The 26,876-nt window shown below is 55.1% G+C and overlaps 2 protein-coding genes across 6 annotated transcripts; one reads left to right on the forward strand and one right to left on the reverse strand.

Annotated features, from left to right (window-relative positions):
- Positions 1-525: 525 nt before the first annotated feature.
- On the forward strand, positions 526-4,002 carry NUDT18 (nudix hydrolase 18). Its single transcript, XM_020899914.2, has 3 exons — positions 526-825; positions 1,739-1,952; positions 2,320-4,002. The coding sequence occupies exons 1-3, from the start codon at positions 664-666 to the stop codon at positions 2,913-2,915; spliced, it is 972 nt and encodes a 323-aa protein (XP_020755573.2). The 5' UTR covers positions 526-663; the 3' UTR covers positions 2,916-4,002.
- A 1,073-nt stretch (positions 4,003-5,075) lies between these two features.
- FHIP2B (FHF complex subunit HOOK interacting protein 2B) lies at positions 5,076-21,259 on the reverse strand. 5 transcript variants are annotated; one of them, XR_011485032.1, is made up of 18 exons: positions 20,881-21,257; positions 15,852-15,930; positions 12,714-12,886; positions 12,034-12,138; positions 11,653-11,775; positions 11,211-11,438; positions 10,905-11,101; positions 10,264-10,372; positions 9,958-10,034; positions 9,434-9,623; positions 8,697-8,842; positions 8,458-8,586; positions 8,230-8,320; positions 7,768-7,911; positions 7,289-7,429; positions 6,969-7,069; positions 5,684-6,733; positions 5,076-5,509 (listed from the first exon to the last, which is right to left on the reverse strand). XR_011485032.1 is itself a non-coding variant. In XM_070459700.1 (17 exons), exons 1-17 carry the CDS (start codon positions 21,247-21,249, stop codon positions 6,595-6,597), a joined length of 2,541 nt encoding a protein of 846 aa, XP_070315801.1. In that variant the 5' UTR covers positions 21,250-21,257; the 3' UTR covers positions 5,076-6,594. The 5 variants fall into 5 exon arrangements, 4 of the variants coding, with proteins under 4 accessions (XP_070315801.1, XP_070315804.1, XP_070315803.1 ...); XM_070459700.1 differs by having other exon boundaries at positions 5,076-6,733; XM_070459703.1 differs by lacking the exon at positions 20,881-21,257 and adding an exon at positions 20,324-20,415 and having other exon boundaries at positions 5,076-6,733.
- Between the last annotated feature and the right edge of the window lie 5,617 nt (positions 21,260-26,876).

A 26,876-nucleotide genomic window follows, 5' to 3' on the forward strand; every position in this document is an offset into this window, starting at 1 on the left:
ACCAATCGTGTAGCACTCGCCATAAAAGTCAGCTGGCTTTCCATTATTTGTCTATGTCCACCTTTCCAACTAGATCAGAATCTCCTCCAAGGCAGGAGCTCTTGTCCTCCCTGCCACGTGACAGCCAGTACACTCTCAGTAGAGAAATAAGGTTATTTGGGAAGTGTCATTTAGGGCAATGCCGCGGTTTGTTTACAAGTGCTGGACACTGGGTCCACGCCGCTAGCCCGGTGACGTCATCGGGTTTGTGATGTCACCGTCGCTGGCTGCCGCGCCGCTCCGCAGCCTGCGGGCAGGTGACGTCACCGTCGGAGCCCGGGCAGACAAGTGCGCGCTGGAGGGATTAAGCAATGCTGGCGGCCTGAGTTGCCGGGAAAGAGGAGAAACAGATGCAACTGCAGATGCGCTGTGGCGTCCGCTCCTTCAGGGCGTCAGCCCCCTTACGGACTGGCTCCGCCCCCGCCGTGACCTTTGCGCGCCAGCCAATCCGAGCCGGCCGTCGTGACGCGCAGCCTATCAGCGTCCAGAACACCCGAGCGCTTCCGTGTTCGCCAGTGCACCCGACCCGAGTCCTCGCGGGAGGGGGCCCCACCGTCACCCACGTCCATCCCACCCGGCTCGGCCGACCTGCGGTTCCCGGCCCGCCGCCTCTCGGGGGACCTTATGGCTTCGGACTGCCTGAGAGGGGCGCTGACGGCCGTGCTGGGGGGCCGGGGGCTGCTCGTGCAGAACTATGATTCGGGGCCGGCTGGGGAGCCGCCGGCGCCGGTGCGGCTGCGGAAGAATGTCTGCTACGTGGTGCTGGCGGTGTTCCTCAACGAGCAGGTGAGCGTCCGCCCGGCGGGCCCACCGCCCAGGTCTCCGGGGCTCGCAGCCAGCCCCGCTAGGGAACAGAGGACGTACCGGCAACAGCCGCAGCCTGCTGGTGTGTGGCTCTTCCCAGTTTTGCAAAGCACTTTCACACTTAGATCTGAGACTTGCGCAGTGCCGCCCTGCGATCCTCCCAACGTACGAGGGAGGAAACGGAGGTTCACAAGCCTGTTTCATCCCACCAGGCCTCAGTTCCTTGAGGGGACGCTGCCTTACTCCTCTTCCATTCTCCCCAGAAGCTAGCGCGGTCCTCGCCACGGAGTGGGCTTAAAAACCTGTTCAGTGCTTCAGAGGCCTCCCCTGGGCCTCATGGGCAGTGAGTGCACAACTTTTGCGAACACCCAGGCCTCTGAGCCCCTGTCTGATGCTCTGTTTGGTGTCGATCCCTGTACACGGTGCGGTAACAACAGATAGAAGGGTGAGAGCCATAGGTAGGAGTTGTTTGGGGTGAGGGTTTGGGATGTGTTTCAAAGCCTAGACAGGCCACAAGGAGTTTATAAACCATGAGGGGAGGTGAGAGATATGTTGTGGCTTGTGCAGACACGAATCAGTGCAGGATGCATGGCAACCCTCCCTGGAGGCCTAATCTCCAGCCCCTGAAGCAGCTCCCAGGAGTCTTACCCCCTTTCTGAAATGGAAACCTGAATGCAGAGAAAGATGAACTGTAGAGACCGCTGCAGTCCCCAGATCCAGGGCCAGTCCTCTGGAGAGCTCAGCAATTTCAGGGTGGCCCCTGGGATGTGGGTTTTGAGCGACTATATCTGAGATTGGAGCTGGACCCAGAGCAAGTGAAGGCTGCTGGCTCTGCTGCCCCCCTGGAGCTCCCATCCCGGCTGTGGTGGGCGAGGACCCTCTCTCTCCCCCTCAGGATGAGGTGCTACTGGTCCAGGAGGCCAAGAAGGAGTGCCGTGGGTCGTGGTACCTTCCTGCGGGGCGGATGGAGCCTGGGGAGACCATTGTGGAGGCGCTACAGCGGGAGGTGAAGGAGGAGGCCGGGCTGCAGTGTGAGCCTCTGACATTGCTGTCTGTGGAGGAACGGGGCCCCTCCTGGATCCGCTTCGTGTTCCTCACCTGCCCCACAGGTATGGCCCAGCAGGTGGCAGTGTGGGCTGAGGGCAGTAGACACCTGTCCCCCAGCTGGTCCTCAGGTGAGATGAGCCCCTGTTCTAGCTAGTATAACCCTGGCATCTCCAGATTCCAGACTGAACACCTGACCCCAGGCCTCCCCTGGGTCACAGCCAGAACCCTGGGTGGCCCTTTATTCTACCAGGCCCGGCACTTTATTCAACATAGACCTTTTCTCCCTTCCTGTCCCCTGGAGAAGGTAATGGCAACCCACTCCAGTATTCTTGTTTGGGAAATCCCATGCACAGAGGAGCCTGGTGGGCTAGAGTCTGTGGGGTTGCAGAGTTAAGACACAACTGAGCACATCCCCTGCATCTTCCCCAGGTGGAATTCTCAAGACTCCCAAGGAAGCAGATGCAGAGTCCCTACAGGCTGGCTGGTACCCACGAACCTCACTGCCTACCCCACTGCGGGCCCAGGACATTCTTCATCTGGTCGATCTTGCTGCCCAGTATCGCCAGCAAGCCAGGCACCCTCTCCTCCTTCCCCAAGAGCTTCCCTGCAGTCTAGTCTGCCAGCGGCTCGTGGCCATCTTCACCAGCGCCCAGACAGTGTGGGTGTTGGCGGGCACAGTGGGGACGCCTCACTTGCCCGTCACTGCCTGTGGCTTCGCTCCCATGGAGCAGAGGGGCGGCATCAAGATGGCCGTCTTGCGGCTGCTGCAGGAGTGTCTGACCCTGCACCACTTGGCGGTAGAGACCAAGGGGTTGCTTGGACTGCAACACCTGGGCAAAGACCTAATGGATGGCATCTGCATGAACGTGCTGGTCACTGTGGCTTTTCGGAATCCGGGCCTTCAAAACGAGCCCCCAAAGGTTCGGGGTGAGAACTTCTTTTGGTGGAAGGTGGTGGAGGAAGACCTGCAAAACCAGCTTTTACAGCGGCTTCGGGACTCGTCTGTCGTCCCAATCAACAGATAGGAGGTGGCTGTCAGTGGGCCGGAGCGGGGCAGGGGTGTGGCCGTCAGAGATCTTCTTGCATGGGGACCTGGGCAGTTCTCCTGGTTCCCAGGGGGACTGCGCCCTCTCTTGTCACCAGGTCCGTGCACAGCACCCAAAGGGACAATGCCTTGAACTGAACAAGGAGTCCAGAGCTCGGGGACCCAGTTGCCCTGAAGTTACGATGAGGGCAGGACTCCCTAAGGGGACGTGAGGACCTTTGGAACCTGAGGTGGCATCTCCTCATTTTCTGTGCCCTTGCCAGATGCTAGGCACTTAGAACAGGGAACAGCTGTGGGGGACGTCATTCCAAGGGAGTGGAGTCCCTGGCTGAGTAAATAGGTGTGACTTTGCATTCCCGACTTTGCATTCCCACCTAAGTGTTTCTGTGGGTCGGACTTGAGCTGGAAGGGGAGCTGCTACCAAGAGAAGCTCCTCCACTCATCCCACGGAAACCATGCAGGCCTTCCCAGACAGCAGGTGACCGGCTGGCAGGCTTCCTTTGTCCACCACAGCTTGGCTCAGGCCTCCTCAGGGTGGGATGTGGGCACACCCCCTCCAAGGTCTGAGCAGCGAGACTCCCAGAAGCTTCAGGTGGGCGAGGAGCTGTGAGAGCTGCCCCTCTCTTTTCTCTGAGCTTCTCTGAGGGATCAGCATCGCTCCGCCCCCAGGCTCATTCCTTCCTCTGCCCTGGTACAACTCCAGCCCAAAGCCAGACCAAAACCCTCTCTTCATTCCCCTTAGCTCAGCTGAATCATGGTAGGAATTATTTTTTTAAAAAAGAACTTTACTGAAGTTTAAGGGAAAACCAAAGGAAATGAAGAAATATGTACTGACTGCTATACACGCATCACTGATGTACAGTTTTGGTTCTGAGCAGGGAAGATACTTGGCTGGGTTTCCCTTCTGATGTAACTCCACTCTGATGCCCGAGGACCAGGAAAACCTAGAGGCCCCTGCCCTGCCTCTCTGGGCCACAATCTTGTTTTCCTGACCTCTGGAGCTGTGCTAGGAATCCTCTTGTTCCCTCTGAAGACTATCTTCCAGATAAAGGAGTCAAACCCTTTTATTTTGGATCCCTTCTCTTAGTGTCTGAGGGACCCACTGCTCTGTAAGCACACTGGACAGTGACCTTTACTTCCATTATTTAGCCTATTATTAATAGTAGGTTTCAACCCTTCCCTGGTGCCTCAGACAGTAAAGAATCCACCAGCAATGCAGAAAACCTGGATTTGATCCCTGGGTCGGGAAGATCTCTTGGAGAAGGGAATGGCAACCCACTCCGGTATTCTTGCCCAGAGAATCCCATGGACAGAGGAGCCTGGCAGGCTACAGTCCATGGAGTCAGAGTCAGACACGACTAAGCACCTAACTCTTGCACTTTAAACCCTGGGTGCCCACTAGAATCACCTGGAGAGCCTTAAAAGAACAACTGTGGGTGCGCCCTCGGAGATCTGATTAACTGGTGGAGGGTGGGACCGGGGCATCGGTATTTTTAAAAGCAACCCACGTGACTGGAACATGCCAGGAGGTGAAAGCCACTGATCAGCCCTCCCTCTTGCCTTCCCTGGAGGACTCTTGGTGACCCTCCTCCCCAGAGGATCTCTTCACACTCAGGGACTAGATTCTTTTAAGTGTGAGGCCCAGGACTTCCCTGGCAGTCCACACTCCCGATGCAGGGGGCATGGGTTGCATCCCTGGTCAGGAAACTAGACCCCACACACCGCACAGTGCTGCAGAAAATAAAACTCAGGCCCACTGTTCACCACTAAAGCAGTCATACCTTTCGCAACACAAACCCTGCAAAGGAGACTTGTGCACGGATGCCCCAGGTGGCCCATTCCCTAGAGTATCTCTGGAGCTGTGGCTCTCAGCTGTAGGCAGGCCGAGCAGAAATAGAGCTCCCTGCCCAAGAGGCTGATTTCCTGGTTCCTGGCAGGCGCTGGGGGAGCATCACATTTGCGCCGCCAGAGCCCATCCCTGTTTACCACCCGCCCCCACCACACACCCACTGCCCCTGCCTCTGCTCCTGTGCTGGGAGAGGACTTAAATTCGACTTCTTTAGGAGGAAGATGTGCCTGAATGAGCAGTGGAGCCCTGGGCAGAAGGACACGGGGAGGGCAGAGAAGAATGGGGCAGCTGTGACCACGCAACCACACCATTTATTGCCATACTGTCTGGGGAGACGCCGTGCGAATGCCCGAGTGCATCGAGGAGGGGAGGGTCTGACTCCCAGATGCTCAAACGTTCTTTCTGAATCGAAGAGTCCAGACCCAGTTCACCCCCTCGTCCCACGCTGACACCCATGCGTGGGCACACACACATGCAGGGACTTGCACGGTGCCCTCAGGAACAGCGGTTAAATCCTCCCCAGCTTGGAGGAATGCAGGAGAGGTAGAGGTCACTGAGTTTCCTCCGCTTTCATGTCACCTCCTGGCAACCTGTGGCCGGCTTCTAGAAGCGGCATGGGCAGGAAAAGGAAGCGAAAGGGGCTCTGGCCTGCTCCTCCTTGCCCAGGAGTCAAGCCAGCAACTGCAGTTTGCTGTGAGGTAATGCCTGGCGCCGCCTGTGTGTTCCTGCAGGTCGAGACAGATTTGGGCCGGGTGGGGTGGCAGCCCCAGCCGCAGAGGGCACGCTGGGAGAACAGCACCGCAAAGGACTGCCTGTGCCCCAGCCCCACCCTGCCAGGCCTTGGGGTCAGGGCGGGGGGGAGGGGAGGGGCTGTGGTCCGGTGGGCACCCTGGCCTCACCTGGACCCGGACCTTCTGGCTCTGCTGGGAACAGTATTCTGTGGAGAACCCCAGCCGAGTGCTCGGGGTGAGGCCTGGCCTCCCTGGGTCTCTGAGCCCCTCTGCCCAGGTGCTGTGGACCTGCCGAGACGGGTTCAGAAGGCGCCAGCGAGAAACCAGCTGGAGCCGGAGCCTGGCATCCAGCCCCCCAGCTCCCCAGGCCCTCTCCTGCCCTGGCTGCAGTTGCATCAAGCTTCTCATTAGCAGCTGCCCCCGCCTGGGCGCGGGACGTGCTTTGGGCATTTGCCACGAGGCTGTTTGGAATTTTGCAACAGTCTCTAGGAGGGCGAGCTGGAAGAGGGGCTTGCCCTGCCATCCACAGCCCCTTACCCAAGGGTTAAACCGAGAAGGCGGGAGAAAACGCATCAAGTGTTAGCGGCATCTGTGGTGCTGAGTGGGACAGAGGCAGGGCCGTGCCCCCATCTCTCTGGCCCAGGGGCCTGACCAGCCCCAGAGCCACTGACTCACTCCCCACTGAGTCTCAGGTCTTGGCTCCGGCCACAGAAGACCCGTGGACACAGCTGACAGGCAGAGAAATGCTCTGGGTCTGGGGGCTCACCTGGCTGTCACCCAGCTCCCCAGAGAGGGCCCCAAGGACACCGTGCTGCCCAGGAAGCCACCTCCTTGGCTCCTTGGTTCTGGTGCCTGAGACCCACTCCTTGAAATCCAGTCTGGTGCAGTCAACAGGCCAAGGTGGTCTTGAGTCAACCCAAGAGCGGAAGGCCAGACCCCCACAGGTAGAAGCCCCTGGGATATAAAGAGACACAGCCAAGGCAGCCCCTGGACCTCCTGCTCCAGGAGCCGTGGCGGCACCATTGCCAGGCAGGGGCAGCTCCTGGGCAGAGGCGTGCACGGGAGCCTCTCCTCTTGACTCAGACATGCCCTTCCGGGGGTTTGGAGAGGTGCAGGTGAGGATCATGTGGGGGGAACTTGACAAAAGCAATGGCAGCCAGCTCCTTGCAGAACTCCTCCAGGACGACCACGCCCTGGAGGAAGGTCTGGTGGTCCAGCCTGAGGGAGACAGCACGGGGGTCAGAGGTGGGAAGCGTGAGGAGTGTGCCCAGCGGGACATCCCCGTGTCTGTGAGGCACTACCCAGGGATGGCCACCTCTGAGCATCTGTGAGGGACCACAGGTCTCAGCATCGGGTCCCCCTCTGCCCCCGCCCTGGTGCCCCCCCACCCGGAAGCCCGCGCCATGCCACCCCATGGCTTTTCCTTGGGCACCCGCTTCCCTTGGGTACTTACTGCTCCCCGGGGACTTGGCCCATCAGCTGCCTGCGCACCAGGAGCAGTTTGCCTGGGAACTGGGGCACCCTCTGAATTCTCTGCATCAAGTCCCCGATCACCTGGAGCGGGAACAAGAGGGGAGTGACGAGGAGACCAGAGACCCTGCCGTGGGGTCCCTGGCCTGGTCAAACCATGGGAGGGTGGACGGTACCTGTGTTCTCCCTTGGCACTGGCAAGGGTGCCCACACCAGCAGCCCCCAGCCTGCCCCCGTCCCACTGCCCTCCCCTCCTGCCCCCAGCACTGACATGCTTCCTCTGGCCCGGCCGGGCACCCTTACCCTGACGAGCACAGAGAACAGGCTGCGGCAGCCAGGGGCCAGGCTGGTGTAGGGATCCAGGAGGTACTCGTGGATGAGGGGGTGGGGGAAAAGCGCGAGCCGGGACAGCACTGAGGTCACCTGCAGATTCAGGCTGTATGGCTGCAGGGGGCGCAGTGGACGAGCGAGGGTTGGCAGGGGTGCTGAGCCTTTCTCCCCCTGCCCCCTCCACCCCAGCACTGTGCCTGGCCAGTGTGAACGTGTGCGGGGGTTGGAGATGCACGTGATGTGTGTGTCATGGGTTCCCTGGGGCTGAGGGCCAGGACGTGTTAGGGCGTGTGAAGCAGAGGCGAAACGGGGCTTCCTGGCTGGAGAGAGGTGGGGATTGAGGGGGGTCGTGGAGGGAAGGGAAAATGACTGGACCCCCAGGGCTGGGCCCTGCTCTACCGAAGGACTCCAGAGACCTCACCCCATGGCTAGGGCCCAGCCCTGCTGTCTACCTGTTCTAAAATCCGGGACATGCGGTCAAACAGCATTTGGAGGAAGGGACCCTCAAAGAAAGGCCGTTCGGGTTCATGGGGGTCCAGGGGTGGGGGAGCCAGTGGCCAGCCCCAGGGTGTCACTCGGGAGCTGCACTCCTGGAACTAAAAGAGGCAGGAGAGTTAAGGACATGGGCTGAGGAGGAAATGGCCACACACTCCAGTATTTTTGCCCGGAGAATCCCATGGACAGAGGAGCCTGGCAGGCTACAGTCCATGGGGTCAGAAAGAGTCAGACACAAGTGAGTGACTAACACACGCCAGGGTCAGGGGTGCGGCAGACTGGGAGAGCCACACAGGCAGACGGGGCCGGGCGCGTGGCCAGAGCTGGGCGCGCTGGGCTGGAGATGACAGGGGCGGAGTGCGTCGGCCCCACACTCTGAGTGGCGAGGACCCGGCACTGGCAGAGGCCTCCACACTCACCAGTCCATAAGCGTCGTGGACGTACGTGTCGTACCCCGTCTCCTCCAGGAAGGCCGACGTCTTGGCTTCCTCAGGAACGAGGCAGAGGAAGCTGAGAGACAGACCCTAGATGTGGGGAGGAGGCCCAGCCTGGGCTGCCCTGCTCCATTTCCAGGCCTCGGGAACACTCTATCCCAGCCTGTGCCCCGTCAGGGCTCAGGTGGATTGGACTTCCTGATGGGCCCCTACCTGTTGACAATCTCGGTCACCGCTGTCTTGCCGTCGGGGTTGGTGGCAGGGGCCGGGGGAGGCTTCACCGAGGGCTGAAAGCCAGAGTCGAGGAAGCTGTCGGTGAAGTAGGGATCCTCCTCTAGATCTCTGCGCCAGGCAGAAAAGCGCAGCTCCAGTGAACATAGGAACCAGCGGGGGGCCAGGGGAGGGGGTTCCACGTGGCCCAAGGCCTCCCCAAGGCACCAGGTTTCACTTACAGGGTGTCCTCATAGCTCTCGGGCTCGGGCGAGCCACGGGCCACGTAAGCGCGGCCCTCCAGGTGGCATAGGATCAGGCTCCGGACAATCTGCTCATGGGGCTTCTGCAGTAGCTCCTCAAATAGCCGCAGTGTGGCGATGCTGATCTGGGGCAAGAAGGAATCAGCGCAAAACCCCTTCCCCATGCGGGCCTCCAGGGGTGCCTGGAAACTGCTCACCCGGGTGAGAAGAGGTCCCCTAGGATGGGGAGAATTGCCTCCCCTGGCCAGGGGCTCAGGTGGCAGGTTTCCAGGGGAGCAAATGGGCACGGGCCCGAGAACCAGAAGTCTGGCTGGTCTCAGTTCTATTAACTAATTTGAGGTGTGGTATCAGGCAAGCCAGCTGGCTCCTCTGCACCTTAAGTTTCCATGTCTGAAAAATGGAATACCGGCCTCGCCTACCTCACAGAGTGGCTGTCAGCCTCCTACAGGCCAGGTGAATATAAAAAAAGCACTTTGTAAAAATAAAAAGTGTCATCGTAAGTAAGTAATCAGAGAAAAATACTGCGGGACAAAAGAGTTTGGCTACTAATCACTGGGTCACTGTCTTTTTCTTTGTTTGGAGGGGAGACGGAGCTGGGTTTCAATGCCTCAAGGGTAGAACCGCCTTGAAAGCTAATAAAAATGGGAAGAAGCTTCTGGAAATCCCGTGGGCAAGGTGGGGTGCAGGTGAATAGAGAGGAGGGCCACCCGCCTCACCTCATCAGAGAGGTGGTCACAGTGCCTGATGAGGTGGGCACACAGGGTGCGGGGGCTGTCCTCGGGGGCTGCAGGCTGCTGGTCCATGCCCAGGAGGAAGGCCACCGCCTCCCGCAGCAGCGCCGGGGCGCGGAGCTGGCGCAGCATGACTGTGAGCAGGGCAGTGGACGTCAGGACGCTCTGCTCGGACCTACGGGGAGAGCCCACTGAGCCACACAGGCAGAGGCCGGCAGAGGAGGGCGGGGAGGGCCGGGGGGAGGCGCAGAGCCCTTCCTGCTTCGCTGGCATCTGCTCTGCTCATTCCCTGCTCCACTGGAGGTTCTGGAGTCCCAGGGTCGGGGGCCGTGGTTGACCCACATGGCTCTGGGCCGCAGGTGTGTGAGGGGCATCATCGGCCCATGGAGCCCCCGATTCCATGACTCTGGCCAAGGAGGTCCCTGGCCTCCAGCACAGGAAGGGGTTTGGTGGGGTAGGCGTTTCACCCGGAGCATAGCCACAGCTGGAGGGAACCAGATAGAACTTACACGTGTAGGAGCTGGGGCTGCAGAATTTCCACAAATAACTTCTCAGCCACAGCCTTTGCCAAGGCATCTGAAACCACCTGGGTGCCAAAGAGCACGTCTTAAAACGCGTTTTACTGACCACCGACCATTTTCCACTGAGAAACAGCTGTGTCCTTGCACAGAGCCTTACATAACAAGCAGAGGGGGTCTGCTGATCCTGGGCCCCACCCAGCTCCCAAGAGACCCTTCCCCCCCCAGGTCCTCCAGGTAGAGACAGAACAGAGTAGCGTGAAGCTGGAGGTGGGGAGGAGCGCCGGCTCTGCTCACCGCGTGTGCCTCTGTGATGAGGTGGTCACAGTAGTCGAACCAGCCCAAAAAGGCAGCCAAGGCCTCCTTGCCGGGGAAGGAAGCCTCATCAGACGGGGCGCTGGGTAACCTGTGCGAGAGCAAGGGAGGTGTGTGAGGCCTGCTTCCGGTACAGCCAGGAAGTGGGCTCTTTCGCCCTTTGCCTTGGAACCTCCACTGCCGGAGGGCCATTCTACTGGGGGCCCCGAGGGCAGACTGGTGGCTCAGACCAGCAGGTAAAGAATCTGCCCGCAGTGCACAACACCTGGGTTCAATCCCTGGGTGGGAAAGACCCCCTGGAGAAGGAAATGGCAACCCACTCCAGTATTCTTGCCTGGAGAATCCATGGACAGAGGAGGCTGGCAGGCTATAGTCCATGGGGCAACAAAGAGTTGGGCACAACTGAATTGACTTAACACTTTCACTTTCCCTGAGGGCAGAAACCAGAGTGATGCTTTCCCGGAGGGTGAGAAGGCCCCTGGCATGGGCTATAACCTCAGGAGGAGGGTGGCCAGCAGGGGTCCCCACCCCCCTCGGAAAACAAGAGAGGCTACCAGGAAGATGGCAGGTAGGGCTTCCAGCTGCTGCGAGCATAGACCTGGCTTCCCTGGCTGAACGCCTACCTCCAGCTGATGCCCTCTATAGCGGCAATGTCTGCAGGGTCCAGGGCGCTGGGCAGGGACTGGTAGAGCTGGCAGAGGCGCTCGACGACGGCAGGACAACAAGGGCTGCTCTGCACTAGGCAGGTGGCAGCTGCCTGGGACGCCACGCGTACCAGGAGCAGCAGGTTCTCCTGGGCCTTCAGGGCCACCCGACCTTTCTGGGGGCAAGGGCAGGACTTCAGGGGCCTGTGGCTGATCCCCACAAGTGCCCTCCCAGCGACCCACCCACCCCGTCCCCGCCCCCTGCGTTTTGGGGGCTGCCGGCACCTTGCTCTTGCACAAGCCAATCAGGGAGGTAATGAGGCTGCTCTCCCCGATCGGTCCATCTGGCTCCTCGGTCTCAGCAGGCAGCTGGGCGCTTGAGGCCCAGGCCCCGCAGGGACCACTGTCGGGAGCCTTGCTCTGCGGGCAGTCCTTGTCCCTGACACTGGCTGCCTCTCTCAGCGAGGCAGTGGCTTCTCTGGATGCCTTCTTCCTACCAATAGTCTTTTTACCCTGCAAGGGAGGATGGGTAAGGCCAGGCCGTGGTGCAGACCATTCTCCATGACAGCCCCTTGGGACTCCAAAGGGCGCCTCAGTGTAGAGCTGGAGGGGAACCTGCCAAGTGCCTCCCCAGTACCTGCTCCATCCTTCTGCCCCTTCAGCAGGGCCACAGGGGGCTTGCCCTGGGGTCTGGGCCCTCCCCCTCTTGCTCCCCAGAGGCGCTCACTTCTAGGATGTAGGTGAGCAGGGCTGGGTCCTGCTGGATCTTGGAGCAGAGGACGGTGGTGAACTGCACCTCCTCCTTTTCTGTGAGGGATCCAGGAACTGTCCCACCAAGTCGGAGAAGTTTCTGGAAGGGGAGCAGGGCAGAGAGAAGAGGGGGATGGGGCAGCAGGAAACAGAATCTGTGCATGACCATGGGTTCAGACTCAAGTCCTGTGGCACGGTGCCCAAGGCCTGATGGAGAAGCTGGGGGGTAGGGGCTGCTCTTTTTTTGTTAGGGAAGTCTTGGTGCTTTGGCCTGGCCTTGGAGCAGCCCCACCCCCACCAGCTTTGCTTGAAAGCACAGGCCTCACCCCGGACGCCCCTCAGCTTCCGGGCCCCTCACCTGCACGGGTCTGTGGACGTTGAGATAATGCAGGAGCGGGTGCTGCACTTGGGCCAGAACCTTGCTGAAGAACTGCAGCACTTGCTGCCGCATGCCGGGTGGGTACTGCGGGGCGGGGACAGACCGCCTGTCAGTCAGACGGCGAGGCAACGCCCCCCCGGACCGCTCCGCCCCTCACTGCGCGGGAGGGCTGCTGCCTTCTCCACCAGCGCCGCCTCCTCTCACCCTAGGAAACTGGCCTCCCGCTGCTGCCCAGCCCCTTTCTCGCTTAATTTTTGTCCCTAACCTTATCGTTATTGAACATACTATCCGTGGGCTCCTTTGATGCGCCTGACTAGAATTTTCGCCAGTTTCAATCACTGTCGGGCCCCCAGCACCTGGGCAGTGGCCGGTACATGGTTGGTCCTCAGTACATCACTGATGACCGAACGGGGACTGAACAAAAGGGAGCGTGTCCTCAAGCCAGTGACAGCGAGAACAGCCACCACAGCAAAGCAGCGAGGGTCTGAAGCCTGGGGAGGGGGGCGGCTGTTCTGAGCCATCCCCAGCGATCCCGTCCCCGCCGAGCTCACGCCGCAGCCTGCCCCGGGGTGGGCACTAGGCGCACAGGTAGGAAGACCTGGATCCCCGGGGCCCCGGCTCAGGCGGAAGGTTCCAGAGGCGCCCGAGGCCCGGCCCACCTCGGCCTTGCCCAGCGTGCACAGCGTCTCCAGGATCTTGTGCTGCAGCAGGTACTCCAGGCACGGCCCCGCCTCGCCAGCCGCCGCCTGCTGCTTCTCCTCGTAGACCAGGATATCCAGCATCTGCTTCAGCCGCCAGGGAATATCTGTTTTCTTGGCCGGGGTGTTCTCATCTAACAGAGAGCCAGGAAACAAGGTGAATGGGGTGAAGTCCAGGGATACTGTGGCTTAAAGGGTCAAGCCACAGGGTCTAGGGGAGGTGGGGGGGTGGGGGTGGTAGACAGCGAACAACCTGGAGAAGGCCAGGTTAGCAGTTTTCTTCAAAGACCAGAGCAAAGGGAAGTTTACTGAGCAGTTGATGCCTCGCTGCTGCTGCTGCTAACTTGCTTCAGTCGTGTCCAACTCTGCGACCCCCTAGACGGCAGCCCACGAGGCTCCCCTGTCCCTGGGATTCTGTAGGCAAGAATACTGGAGTGGGTTGCCATTTCCTTCTCCAATGCATGAAAGTGAAAAGTGAAAGTGAAGTCGCTCAGTGGTGCCCGACTCTTCACGACCCCATGGACTGCAGCCTACCAGGCTCCTCCGTCCAGGCAAGAGTACTGGAGTGGGGGATGCCTCCTCAGCTAACCCTAAAAAGGGCTTCCCAGGTGGTGCTAGTGGTAAAGAACCTGCCTGCCAATGCAGGAGACTAAGAGACATGGGTTGGATCCCTGGGTGGGGAAGATCCCCTGAGAAGGGCATGGCAACCCACTCCAGTATTCTTGCCTGAAAAATCCCATGGGCAGAGGAGCCTGGTGGGTTACAGTCCATGGGGTTGCAAGAGTCAGACATGACTGAACTGACTTAGCATGCACTAGCTAAAAAGACTAAAGACCTTGTAGATGAAGCTCAGGATATAGCTATCTGACAGGGCATGTGTGCAGGTCCCAGCAGTTTATTAGAGAAAAGCAAGCAGCAGTTTTTTCTCTGAACCCTGGGGAAGGACAGTTGGTGGGCTGCCGGCCAGCTCTGGGCCTGAGTGAGAGGCTATGGGCTCAGGGGTCTCTGTTATATAATTTAGAAGCTGTCTTCAGCTTCCTAACATAACCTCTGGGGGCCTATTTATGTCTTTTATACTCACGGAAGGCAATACTCTATTTTCTCTTTTTTTTTAAGAAGCTGAAAAAAAATCCATTTATGACCACGGGTTCAACTCAAACTCACTTCCTGATGCCCAGGTCCTGCTGGCTAGTGGAGTTTTCTTAGTCAGTCTCAGAGGGTGGAGGATTTTTATAAAGAAAGTTCTGGTACTTTGGGACTGGCCTTGCAGCACCCCCTAGCTTTTCTTGAAAGCATAGGCAAGCTCACCTCACCCAGCCCTGCACCTCTGGTCCAGGGACCATCTGGTAATTAATGGACTGGGCCAGGTGAAGCCCCAGGTGGACCTGAGGCAGTTCTAGAACTTTTCCTAGTTTTCTGCTTGTGACTCCATAACAAGAGATCTTCAGTCTAAAAGGTGCAAAATTTAAGAGGTAAAATAAATCCTGGGGATGTAATGTACAGCATGAAGAATAGAGTTAATAATGTTGTATATTTGAAAGTTGCTAACAGAGAAGATCTTAAAATTTCTCATCACAGGAAAAAAAAATTGTAGCTATGGGTGGTGACAGATGTTAACTAGACCTACTGTGATGATCAATTCACAATATATCCATGTATTGAATCAGTATGTCGTACACCTGAAACTAACATAATGTTATATGTCAATTACATCTCAATTTAAAAAAAGAGATTGTCAGTCTAAAGCATTCTTTTTAAAAAATATTGCTTGTTATTTTAGATTATATAAAATATTATATATTAATATATAAAATATTATATATTTTACATTTATATTAATCCCATAAAATGACCTATTGGTATGGATCAGGATTTTTTTTTTTGCTGCTGTGCAGCATGAGGATCTTATCTCCCTGACCAGGGATTGAACCTGTGCCCCCTGCTATGGAATCAAGGACTCTTGACCACTGCACCACCTAAAGCAATCATTCTTAACTGGGGGCAGTTTTGCCCCTGCTCCCCTGGATATCTGGCGGTGTCTGGAGAGACATTTATGTTCATCATAATGGAGGGGGTGCTACCGGCACCTAGTGGGGAGAGGTCAGAGTTGCTGCTGAACATACGGCGTACCCCCCACCCCCTACAACAAAGATCGAGCCCGTCCAGATGTCACCAGTGCCAAGACTGAGGACCTGGGTCTAACAGAACACTCAGAGGGTCCCTCACAGTGTCCTAAGGCCACTTTTAATTTTTGGGCTGACTCAGGCTGGAAGTAAAGCCTTTAGGAAAGGTGTAGGCAGACGGCAGGTGCAATAGTAGATGAGATGGTTAGACAGCATCACCGACTCAATGGACATGAATTTGAGCAAACTCTACAGGAGCCTGGCGGGCTACAGTCCATGGGGTCACAAAGAGTCAGACAGGACTGAGTCAGACAGGACTGAGTCAGACAGGACAGGACTGAGCGACTGAACAAACAACAACAAAACGAGTCAATCCCAAGTCTGAACTCTAGGAGGTGGAAGGCAAGGAATGCAGGGAAGGTTACCTAGCAACCAGTGCATCTCCATCAAGCCCAGCATACCGATTACAAAGCAGCCAATGAGACGCTGCCCCCTCAATGAGGGATCCTGATGGGCCCAGATGAACCAGAGCTAGAGTGTCAGCTGGGGGAGAAGGACCAGGCATGCTACATGCCTTGGTTTCTTCTCATCCTATGCCAGGTCTCTACAAGGGAAATGCCCTCGAAGTTGGCTCAAGGAAAAAAGGAATTTATCCTACTTCTTTTCTTTAGTCAGTAAGCCCTGGGCACAGGCACCTGGGGACTGAAGGCCTGGACGCTCTGCCCAGCTAAGGGCGAATGGAGTTCAACCTCTGGGATGCAGAGTCAGGCCGGTGAGACCCCACCTCCTTGTCCCTGCTCCTACTCACACGGGTCCCTACCTGGAAGGTCAGGGTGGGGCAGCCCCCACTCTGAAGTGGGCAGTGGATATCACCTTCCCCAGGATGCCTGCATCTCTGAGCTGTGGGGTGACCCCCACCCACCCTCGCTCCCCACACCCTCCAGAGATCCCTGCATGGAAGGAGACCAGGCCCCACCTGTACTTTCGATGTAGTAGTTCGTGATGCCCTTCCAGTGTTCGACGAAGGCCTCCAGCAGGTCAATGCTGGGCTCCCGCTGTGGAGAGAGCAGACACAACCTAAGTGGCTACCACTAGGACATCCCACCATCTGCTAAGTGTTGGACGGCTGCTGGGCCCTGGAAGAGGCTCTTGGGATCCTGGGTTCTCAAAATGAATTAGTAACACATTTTCTCCAAGACATCTCCACATTGTCTTCATATCTGCCAATAATCTCCTGTGTCTTCTCCCCAGACACCCCCTCCCTCCTTGAGATGTTGTGGTCCTGAAACATGTCATGATTGTCCCCCGTCCCAGAGTGGCGAAGATTCTTGGTGGGGAAAACAGACATAGAAACAGATCATTTCTGTACAACGTGGTTCTACTACAACAAATGTTCGAGGAGGTAAACAGGAGAGCACCCCCAAAACAACAAAATCCAAGTGGAAAATGTGGCAGAGACAAAGCATCCAGGTCCATTTCACTCTGACAGTCTGAAAATTTGGGTTGAAGGCAGCCACAACTCAGTTCAGCCAGGTGGGTAATGTTAGAACATGAAGCAAGTGGGATTTCCCTGGGGGTCCAGTGGTTAAGACTCTGTGCTTCCAATGCAGGGGGCGCCAGTTGGATCCCTGATCCGGAACTAGGATCCCACATGTCATGTGGCTTGCACCCACCAAAAGTGCCTAACATGGTGGTGGTTTAGTTAATAAGTCATGTCTAACTCTGGTGACCCCATGGACCATAGTCCTACAGGCTCCTCTGTTCACGGTATTTCCCAGGCAAGCATACTGGAGTGAGTTGCCATTTCCTTCTCCAGGGGATCTTCCTGACCCAGGATTGAACCCGGGTCTCCCGCACTGGCAGGCAGGTTCTTACCACTGTGCCACCTGCGAGGCCCACCTTACTTATAACGTGTTGCATCTTTGGTTCACAGTGCAGGCTGCGCACCCCTATCTTCTCTCAGTTCTACTCCTGTCCACACCTCCTCCGGCTCCTTCAGTCACCCCAGGGAATTCTGATCTTCCATGAGCAGCCCTTAAATCTCCCCCTTCTCCTAAAGCAACCTCTCCATTCCCACGCCCCAGCTGGAACTAATCTTGAACTGGTAATAACCACTACCTCTGAAAACTTCTCCAAAAAGGGCATTTCTTCTCTTTTCTGGCAGAGTAAATGTTCCCAGGGGAAAAATGCATATTCCAGTAGTCCCTACCCACATCCCTACCTTATGGTCTTTCCTCCAGCTGCTCCTCTGCCTAGGAGGCCCTGTATATCTCCCTACACCTGTCTAGGTCCTAGCAGTTCCCAGTGAGGTCCAACTCAAAGCTACCACCTCCACAAAGTTGTCTCCAGGGTCCCTGGACGCACCTCTTTCTAACTTCATGCTTTACTGCGCCACAGGACAGGGTGTCTCCTCCTTCCATAACTCCCTCAGTAGGTATCTGTTGATGCCTACCATGTACAAAACACCACGCCTGATGTTATGAGCCACACCAGGATGTCAAAGAGCCAGTCCTCCAGAAACGTGCCATGGAGGAGAAGAGAATATAAAATTCACTGAATGACTCAACTACAGGAAATAGTGTGAGACAGTGGCTGGTGCAGTGGCTAAGACTCCATGTTCCTAATGCATGTGACCTGGGTTTGATCCCTGGTCCAGAACTAGATGCCCCATGTCACAAATAGAAGATACCACATGCAACAATGAAAATCAAAGATCCTGCATGTGGCAGCTAAGACCCAGGGCAGTCAAATAAAAGAAAAGAAGTAGTAGTAGTGTGAAAACACAGGAGAGGTGGATAGTGACCTTTGGGCGAGGAAGGGTCAGTTCCAACAAGTGAAATGAAGAGGCTATGCTGAGGTCATGCGGGAACTAAAACCCGAAGAGCTGGGTCTGACTTCAACAACAGGAGACACAGGAGAGACGTTTCCTGCAGAAGGATCTTTGCAAAGTGTGTCCAGCACAAGGATGGATGGATGAGTGTGTGGGGCATTGAACTTCTTGGCAAAACCAAGAAGTCCATTTTTTTTTCTGTGCAGGTCAGTGACATCTTCTGAGCTCCTGACGAAGAGTCATCTGGTGGGTGTGTAGGAGACAAATGCAGAACGAAGGTTTAGCAGGCCATTATGACAAGGGGAGGAAGAAATGACACTGAATCAGAGATACTGCCCCTTGCCCTGGCGGCCTGGGCAGTCTTCTTTCAGAGTTAGCTGTGGGGGCCACGAACTTTATGGGAGTGGCACCTCCCACAGTCATTCCAAACACACGGACCACATGGAGTGACTGAATCTTATCACGGTCTACATGATGCTATTATTGTTGGGTGAACAATCATCTCTGTAGGAGACTGTGAGCTCCCTGAAGGCCAGGGTTCTGTGTTTCTATCTCTAAGAGTCTCTAAAGGGCTCTGCACAGAGTGCTACTCATTGATACTTACTAAAATATCTCAGCAAACTCCTTAAACCTGGACTTCCCTAGTGGTCTAGTGGTTAAGAATTTGCCTGCCAAGGCAGGGGACACGGGTTCGACCCCTGGTCCAAGAAGATCACACACCGTGAAGCAACTAAACCCACAGCGTCACAACTACTGAGCCCATGCACCTCGAGTCTGAGAGCCGCAACTCCTGAGCCCAGCGCTGCAGCTACTGAAGCATGTGCTCCTAGGCCAGTGTTCCATGACAAGAGAAGCCCCGGCAATGAGCCCGAGCACTGCAGCAGAGAGCAGGCCCACTTGCCGAAGCTAGAGAAAGCCACAAGCAGCAACGAAGACACAGTGCGGCCCAAAATAAAAATAAATAAATAACATGGAAATACATTAAAAACAAAAACCAAACAACTCCTTAAGTCTTTCCCACAGTTCCTTCTTGTGGGAAAACCCTCTGACCCTTAACCACACTGTGATAGTCTCACAAGCCTGTGATGGGGTCTCATCTAACCTTAAAATTCACTTACAGTCTCCTAAAGCCTTAAGCTGGACTTAAACCAAAAAAGAACAACCCAGGGAAAAAAAAAAAAAAAAGGAGAAAAACAACCATTAGAGCTAAAAAAAAAAAACCCATCAGATAATCTTTACCTGAATATATTGTTAGCTACTGTAACTCCAGAATAAAGAAACTGCACCAAATGATTTCTTTTTAAAGATAATTTTTTTTTTTTTTAAGAAATAACTGTAAAGATTGCTATTCTGTTTTGTCAGAAGGGGGCAGAAAAGAGCACTCTTTCTCCTTAACACTTGCTGGGTCAAGTTGAGTCAAGCAACTTGCTGGGGGTTTTAACCTGTGACCCAGCCCTGGGAAGATCTGTGCTCAAGCTTGGAGTTGAGGAGGGAGAGGGGACCCCCATGTCCCCCGGTGGTCACATGGGACCAGTCAAATTTCTAGGGCATCAACTATATGTTGTATACTGAGAGACCTAAGGATACCTGCCTAAAAATATCTCCCTGGACCACCAACTCACGTTCAGCCAGACGCTGAAATTTCTACAGAGGAAGCATTAGAAATTCACTCCTCGGGGCTGGGGTCCTGCCTGTCCTGTCCGCCCACCTTGTGTCTGGAGCTCTCCCAGACAGGTATGAAGGAATGTCAGATTATGTTCTAAGATGACAGCTATTTTGACTGGGGACAGAGAGGAGGGGAGGAGAGATCATTCTGGAACCCCCTCCAGAGACAGGATGGCCCGAGGTGCCTGCAAGGGCAGGGCTGGGGCAGGTGAAAGAGTTGAGAAAGCAGGAACTTTTCACTTTTTTCACAAGTTTGCTTAAGGCTGAGACTGTTCTCATTCATAAGCCCTGATCTGGGCTGTGTGTTGGGGAGGTGGCTCATCAGTAAAGAAACCCCCTGCCAATGCAGGAGATGTGGGTTCGATCCCTGGTCCAGGAAGATCCCCTGGAGAAGGAAATGGCAACCCAGTCCAGTATTCTTGCCTGGAAAATCCCATGGACAGAGGAGCCTGGCTGGCTACAGTCCATGGGGTCACAGAGAGTCGGACACGACTGGGCTGAGAGCTTGAGCACCCAGGCACGCATTGAGGAGGAAAGGGACAGAACCCAAGGCTGTTTCTCCCGAGAACATTTGATACACTCAACTGATCGATTAGCAGAGTTTAGACTATGGACAAAAGAACTGTTAACTTCACAGGCAGATTCTTGGCAGGGTTACTTTAACTGGAAGGCATCCTGCCTACCCTATCTAAACCAGCACCTTTATCTTGCTGAGTGAACTGTGGGAGCCTCTGACCAGCTTCAAACCCAACAGAAAATGGCAGAAACACAAACTCCTTGGCCCCCTGGCCACCCCAGGCGCCACCAGAGTTGGCCTCTAGGGACTCAAGGTCAACGGGGCTTGGGGTAGCCTGGGATTGAGATAACTTCTGGAAACAGCACTTGTACCCAGGATAAGACTGCTTCCTGGGCTAGGCGCCCCCCACACACACACACTTGGACTGTATCTGTACCCTTCCTGGGGACTTGGGCAGTTGGGGCCTGCACTTCCCAAGTCGAAGGTGAGAGGGCCGACCGCGCGAGTGAGGTCTCGGAGGCGTCCGAGGGCGAGGAACCAGAGGAAGGGGCGGCTATTTTTTAAGGCCAGGTGACCAGGAAGGGAGGAGCGCGGGGCAGGAGCAAGGCCCACAGGCTGGGGGAGGGGACTTGGGGGGAATCTGGGGAAGAAATTACTGGGTGACAGGGAGCACTCGGCACGGAGGAGTTTGGGAACTGGGAGACTCCGGGAGCAGGGAAAATAAACAGGAAGCAATTCGGGCCGAAGGGTTAGGGGCTGGAGCGACCTGAAGAAAAGCTGGGAAGAGGGACGATCAAGAAAGAAGCCACTGGAAACGGGAAGAGGGCTCCGGGAGGGGGCGCGGCGGGGGAGCGAAGAGGCCCGGGACAGGGCTCCGCGCGGCCCGGGTAGGGGTCCCTTCCCCCAGGCGGCCTGCGCCCTCCGCCCGCCCGCGCGCCCGCCGGCTCCTCTCCCGGCCCCGCGCCCGCCCTTCCGGCCCCCCTCTGGCCTCACCGCCCCCACGGCCTCCTGCAGCAGCGCCCCGAGCCGGCTCAGCATGACTGCGGCCCGGTTCCCGGTTCCGGGGCGGCGGCGAAGCAGCTCCCGGGCGCAGGCGGCGACCCGGAGGCGCAGCGAGGGAGGCGGGGCCCCGGCCGCTCCGCCCCGCAGCCCCCGCCCTGCCCGGCGCGGGGTCGCAGAGGAGGCCTGCCGCCGACGTGGCCCGGCTGGGCAGCGAGGAGGGGCCCCGAGGCTGGGGGTGCCCGCCGCCCGCCGCGGCAGCAGAGACAAGGTCAAGCCCGCCGGGGCCCCTGAGGAAGCCAGGAGGCAGCGAGCGAACGACCCTTTCAGAAGGGCGAGTGGGACCAAGCACGTTTTTCCCATAAGGAATGAGAAGGTCCGTGGGTCTGGAAGTCTCTAGACTTCCCTCATGGGATCCCATGTTGCCTAACCACCACCGCCCCACCTCCCGCCGCCCCATTGTAACGATGTCAGGGATCAGCAGACATACATTTTGAACGGCTGACTGCCTTATGATCACGAAGAATCTCTTTCCATTCCTGGAGGTGGGGGGGCTAGTGGGGGAGATGGGGAATGGGCTTTGAACTGGCAGAACTGGCTGCTGGAAAGCACCCTGCCAAAGGGCCCAACTTTGGACGTTCCAGGAAGCCCTGCTTGGTTGAGGCTTCTGCCTATGTAATCCTTGGCCTTGATTTTCTCAGTGTGCTATCCCCTTCCCCAGGTTAGACACTCTGCTTCTTCTCCTGGTGCGTCCAGAAGGGCGGAACCAGGCCGGTGTGACTCCTTCCCCCATCCCCGGCCAGCATAGTAGCCGCTGGCCACTTGTGGCTCTGGAGCTGAAAAATGTCACTCCTAACTGACACATGCTGAAGACATGGCGGACAAAGAAGAGAATGTAAAATAGTCACTAATGGGGCTTCCCTGGTGGCTCAGGGCAAAGAATCCACCTGCCAATGCAGGAGACGTGGGTTTGATGCCTGGTGTGGGAAGATCCCACATGCCGCAGAGCAACTAAGGCCATGTGCCACGGCTACTGAGCCTGTGCTCTAGAATCCGGGAGCCACGGCTCCTGAGGCCACCTGCCGCAACTACTGAAGGCTGCATGTCCTGGAGCTGGCGCTCTGCAATACCGAAGCCGCTGCAATGAGAAGCCCTCACACTGCAACTAGAGTTGCCCGCGCTTGCTGCAACTGGAGGAAAGCCCTCTCAGCATTGAAGATTTTGTGCAGCCATAAATAAATAAATAAACATTTTTAAAAATTAAAAAATAAATTGTCACAGGATATTTTGGGCTTCCTGGGTGGTACTAGTGGTAAAGAACCTGCTTGCCAATATAGGAGACATACGAGGCACAGGTTCTATCCCTGAGTGGGGAAGATCCCCAGGAGGAGGGCATGGCAACCCACTCCAGTATTCTTGCCTGGAGAATCCCATGGACAGAGGAGCCTGGACGGCTACAGTTAGTTCATAGGGTCGCAAAAATTTGGACACAACGGAAGTGACTTGGTACATACACACACACAATGATGTTTTAGGTTGATTGCAAGTTCAAATGCAATCAGTTAGGTAAATTGAGTTAACCCAAGTATATTATAAAAATTAATTTCATTGTTGCTTGTTACTTTAAGTGGCTACAGTGCTGATCCATAGTTCCTGCCAAGGAAGTCACACTGTCCCCATTTTGCCCTTGTAGACACACCAAGGAAAGATATAGATGGTGGGTCTCCCGTGTGGGGGCCACACTGGAAGAGTACACCCCAGAGTCACACAGACAGAACCTTCAACAGGAGCAGACTTTCCCATAATGTCCAAAGCTGGGCCCTTGAGAAGGAAGCTTTCTAGCAGCCAGCTCTGCCAGGTCAAAGCCCATTCCCCACCTCACCCCTCCACCTCCCCAGAATGGAAAGATATTCTTCACGACTACAGGGCTGATGTCTGTTCAAAATGTATTCCTGCTGACCCCTGACACCATCTGATGACAGGGTAAGGCAGCAGGGGTTCTGCGAAGGAATTGGGTAGCCCCCATCACAGAGCTGAGGACCTGGAGCTGTGGGGTTCTGGGGCTTCACTGTTCTAGCCCTGCCCTGGGGGCCCCATTCACCAGTGGGACTGAGGCCCCAGAGGCAGCACCTGCCCAGAGGTGGCTGTATGCCATGGAGTGGATGGAGCCTGAAGTCCAGACTAAGTCAGGGGGAGGCCGAGGTTCCGCTGAGCCCAGGATGCACTAGTATTTGGATCTCAGTTCTCCGGCAGCTGCTTGGGAAAAATAGATGTTTCAAACAGTTCACCTACAATTGGTCCCTGGTGAGAAGCCTATGGGAAATCAGAGGAGGCTTTTTAAGCTAAAAAGTATAAAATATAAGAACAAAGACAAGAAACAAGCCTGTATTGTGTATTAAGAAGCAATCTAGGGCTTCCCTCGTGGCTCACTGGTAAAGAATCCGCCTCCCAATGCAGGAGAGAATGAGACGGTTGGATGGCATCACCAATTCAACGGACATGAACTTGGGCAAACTCTGGGAGATGGTGAGGGACAGGGAAGCGTGGCATGTTGCAGTCCTTGGGGTCACGAAGAGTTGGACACAACTTGGCGACAGAAGAACAACAATGCATGAGACATTTTTGGAGTGTCCTTTTTTGGAATTCCTTCCCATTTAGGTCCCCATAGAGCACTGAGTACAGTTCCATGTGCTAAATACAGTAGGTTCTCACTAGTTACCTGTTCCATACATAGCATCGTATAGATGTCGTCACAACCTCCCAATTCATCCACACCCATTTCCCCCCCTTGGTATCCATACATTTGTTCTCTGTGTCTCTATTTCTGCTTTGCAAATAGGATCATCTTTAGCATTTTTGGGCCAGGGTTCGACCCCTGGTCCAGGAAGATACCACGTATGTCAGAGTAACTAAGACTGTGCGCCATGACTACCGAGCCTGTGCTCTGGAGCCCGGGAACGATACCGCTGCAGCCGTGCACCCCAGAACCTGAGCTCCAGAGCCCGGGAATGATACCGCTGCAGCCCGTGCACCCCAGAACCTGAGCTCCAGAGCTCGGGAATGATACCGCTGCAGCCCGTGCACCCCAGAACCTGAGCTCCAGAGCCCGGGAACGATACTGCTGCAGCCCGTGCACCCCAGAACCTGAGCTCTGCAGCTACAAGAGATGCCACCGGAGCGAGAAGCCTGCACACTGTAACTAGAGTAGCCTCCCCTCGCCACAACTAGAGAAAAGCTGCGCTGCAAGGCAGAGGCTAGAGTTTGGCCAAGCCCGGGCTGAGCTAGTTTTTGGATCCCACCAAAATAAGTGAATTAAAAAAAAAATTAAAACAGAAGCAATCTAGAGTGTAGTCCAACACTGTTCTCTGGGTCTCCTTCCTCGTAGGTAAAGGAAGCAGGCTGGATAGATTAAATCCACTTTTTTTTTCCTTCAAGATATTTCAAGGAAATGTAGGATATAGGGGAAGTGTATAAGAACTTCATAATATTTTATTTGGTTTAACTTTAAAATTTTTATTTTAAAAGCCTTAATAAAAGTCAGTGGACACACTTGTGTATGTGCTAGAGCCTATTGATGCAGCTAAATTCTGCTGCCAGTTTACCTTACTGAGAAGAGGTTTGAATAAACCTCCCCTCCTGTCGATGTAAACGAAGGTAGAAGGCTGTTGCAGAAGAAACAGCTTGAAAGAGCAAGTCACTAAGCCCAGATTCAAAGAGACGGGACTTAGCTGCTATCTCTCAACACTAGGAATGTGGCTGTTCACATTTGTGTGTGTCATTATTTTAAAATATGTATTTATTTCGCTGCATTGGGTCTTGGTTGTAGCATGATGGATATTCCTTGTGTCATGCAGGATCTTTCACTGGGGTACACAGGCTTAGTCACCCGGGGCATGTGTGATCTTAGTTCCCCAACTAGGAGTCCCCTGTATTGAAAGGCAGATTCTTAACCACTGGACCACCAGGAAAGTCTCTTGTGTGCATTTTTAAACCACTGAAATTTTTAACTACTTATCTATGTAAACTGGAGAAGGAAATGGCAACCCACTCCAGTATTCTTGCCTGGGAAATCCCATGGACAGAGGAAGCTGGCAGGCTATAGTCCACAGGGTCACAAACGAATTGGACATGACTGAGCTCCTTATCTGAATCTATGTGAATCAGGATTTTGTTGATACTTCGCAACCAAAAACAAGAGTAATTTAGGTTGAAAGGGCAGTGGTCATGCATAATCCCTGGCTTAAAAATTTTATACCCATCAAATAGTTTCCTTATTCTCATTGATTGATTTCATAATAATTGACTATAAAATTCACTTATAAATGTATCCTAATTACTAATAGTAAGATCTAATTAAAGAAAAAAAAGACTAGCTACTAAAAGACTAGCTACTGGACTATATAATCACCAAGGTTTTATTTTAGGATAGATCCCTATTTTGAGGGCTTCCCAGGTGGTGCTGGTGGTAAAGAATCAGCCTGCCAAAGCAGAGGTATAAGAGACTTGGGTTCAATCCCTGGGTTGGGAAGATCCCTTGGAGGAGAGCATGGCACCACACTCCGGTATTCTTGCCTGGAGAATCCCATGGACAGAAGAGCCTGGCGGGCTATGGTCCATGGGGTTGCAAAGAGTTGGAAATGACTGAGGGTGTGAGCTCATACACTCCACTTTGAGCTGCTCTAAATTCCTCGGGAACTTCAAATCCTTTAGGACCTCAAATCCAGTTGAGTCCCTACTGTAAACATTTCCCAGAGTGCCCTGGGATCAAACATTCCTCCCACCCCTTGGTGCAAAGCATCCTGGGAGCTCTGTCCATTATGCTAGAAAACACGGTAAGCCTTCCAGACATTCACTAAATACCCATTCCTCTTCCTGCTGCCCCTGGAGAGACAACTGTCTGTACTGGGAAAGTCCCAGCTTAGTGGTGAAGAAACTGGGATGTGTGTCTCCAGTCTGCATTCATTAGTTGCTTGTAGTCTCTAGTGAAAACTTCATGTGAAATGTCTCTATTCCACAATTTTCTCATTCTGGAAAAGGATGAAAACAACCTGTGTGTGTTGTTGACCTCACGAGTTTATTAAGAGGATCAAACAACGTTTTAGATGTCACAGAACTCCTACCATTTAAAGGAATCGCTCAGGGACTTCCCTGGTGGTCTAGTGATTAAAACTCTACATCCCCAGTGCAGGGGGCTGGGGTTTGATCCCTGGTCATCCTGGTCTGGGAACCAAGATCTTGATGCCACATGGTGCAGCTAAAAAGAAATAAATATAAATACTCTACAAAATAAAACTTAAAAAAAAGAAGTACTCATTCCCATTTGAGCGACTGTTATCCTCTTTGATTTTTTTCAGCTGAAGGGCCTAGAAACTCAGGGGGGCAGGAGAGTTGATTCAGGTATCAGGTACAGTCTTGGGTTCACACACGTGGGCCCTCCTCCAACTCACCGGGTCCTCTAGACTGCATACCTCTTCAGGTGCCCAAACCCAGGTTCTGATCCTGCTGGGTGATCCTGGCCCACCCCCACCAGCACCCACAGCCAAAGTCCTTTTTCTGATCTTCCAGTGCAGTCTTCACCCCCTCCACCCACTCAAGCAGGCCTGTTCCCTGCCCAGTTGCTGTGGGCGGCCCTGCCAAGTCAACCAAGTGACCCCTGCTCCTTCAGCCTCGGCTTGACCCTTGTTTCTGCTAGATTTCACCCATCACTTCTTCACCCAGCTTTCCAGCTGGTGCTAGTGGTAAAGAATCCGCCTGCCAATGCAGGAGATGCAAGAGTTGTGGGTTCAGTTCCTGGGTCGAGAAGATCCCCTGGAGGAGGAAATGGCAACCCACTCCAGTATTCTTGCCTGGAGAATCCCATGGACAGAAGAGCCTAGTGGGCTACAGTCCATGGGGCTGTAAAAGAGTTGGACACAACTAAACACAACACCCCCCAGTTTTTCCCTCCTGACCCTTGACAATCAGCTCACTGCCCACTCACACACTGTTGA

Source organism: Odocoileus virginianus, chromosome 31 (genome assembly GCF_023699985.2).
Source record: "Odocoileus virginianus isolate 20LAN1187 ecotype Illinois chromosome 31, Ovbor_1.2, whole genome shotgun sequence".
Lineage (NCBI taxonomy): Eukaryota > Metazoa > Chordata > Mammalia > Artiodactyla > Cervidae > Odocoileus > Odocoileus virginianus.

Coding starts and splice junctions, on each gene's coding strand:
- NUDT18 (XM_020899914.2), top strand. CDS start 664: ATGGCTTCGGACTGCCTGAGAGGGGCGCTGACGGCCGTGCTGGGGGGC. Junction 826..1,738: donor CGGTGTTCCTCAACGAGCAG/GTGAGCGTCCGC, acceptor TCTCCCCCTCAG/GATGAGGTGCTACTGGTCCA. Junction 1,953..2,319: donor GTTCCTCACCTGCCCCACAG/GTATGGCCCAGC, acceptor CATCTTCCCCAG/GTGGAATTCTCAAGACTCCC.
- FHIP2B (XM_070459700.1), bottom strand. CDS start 21,249: ATGGGAAAAACGTGCTTGGTCCCACTCGCCCTTCTGAAAGGGTCGTTC. Junction 12,139..12,713: donor GCACGCTGGGCAAGGCCGAG/GTGGGCCGGGCC, acceptor CCCGCCCCGCAG/TACCCACCCGGCATGCGGCA. Junction 6,734..6,968: donor GGCCAAGTCCCCGGGGAGCA/GTAAGTACCCAA, acceptor TGTCTCCCTCAG/GCTGGACCACCAGACCTTCC.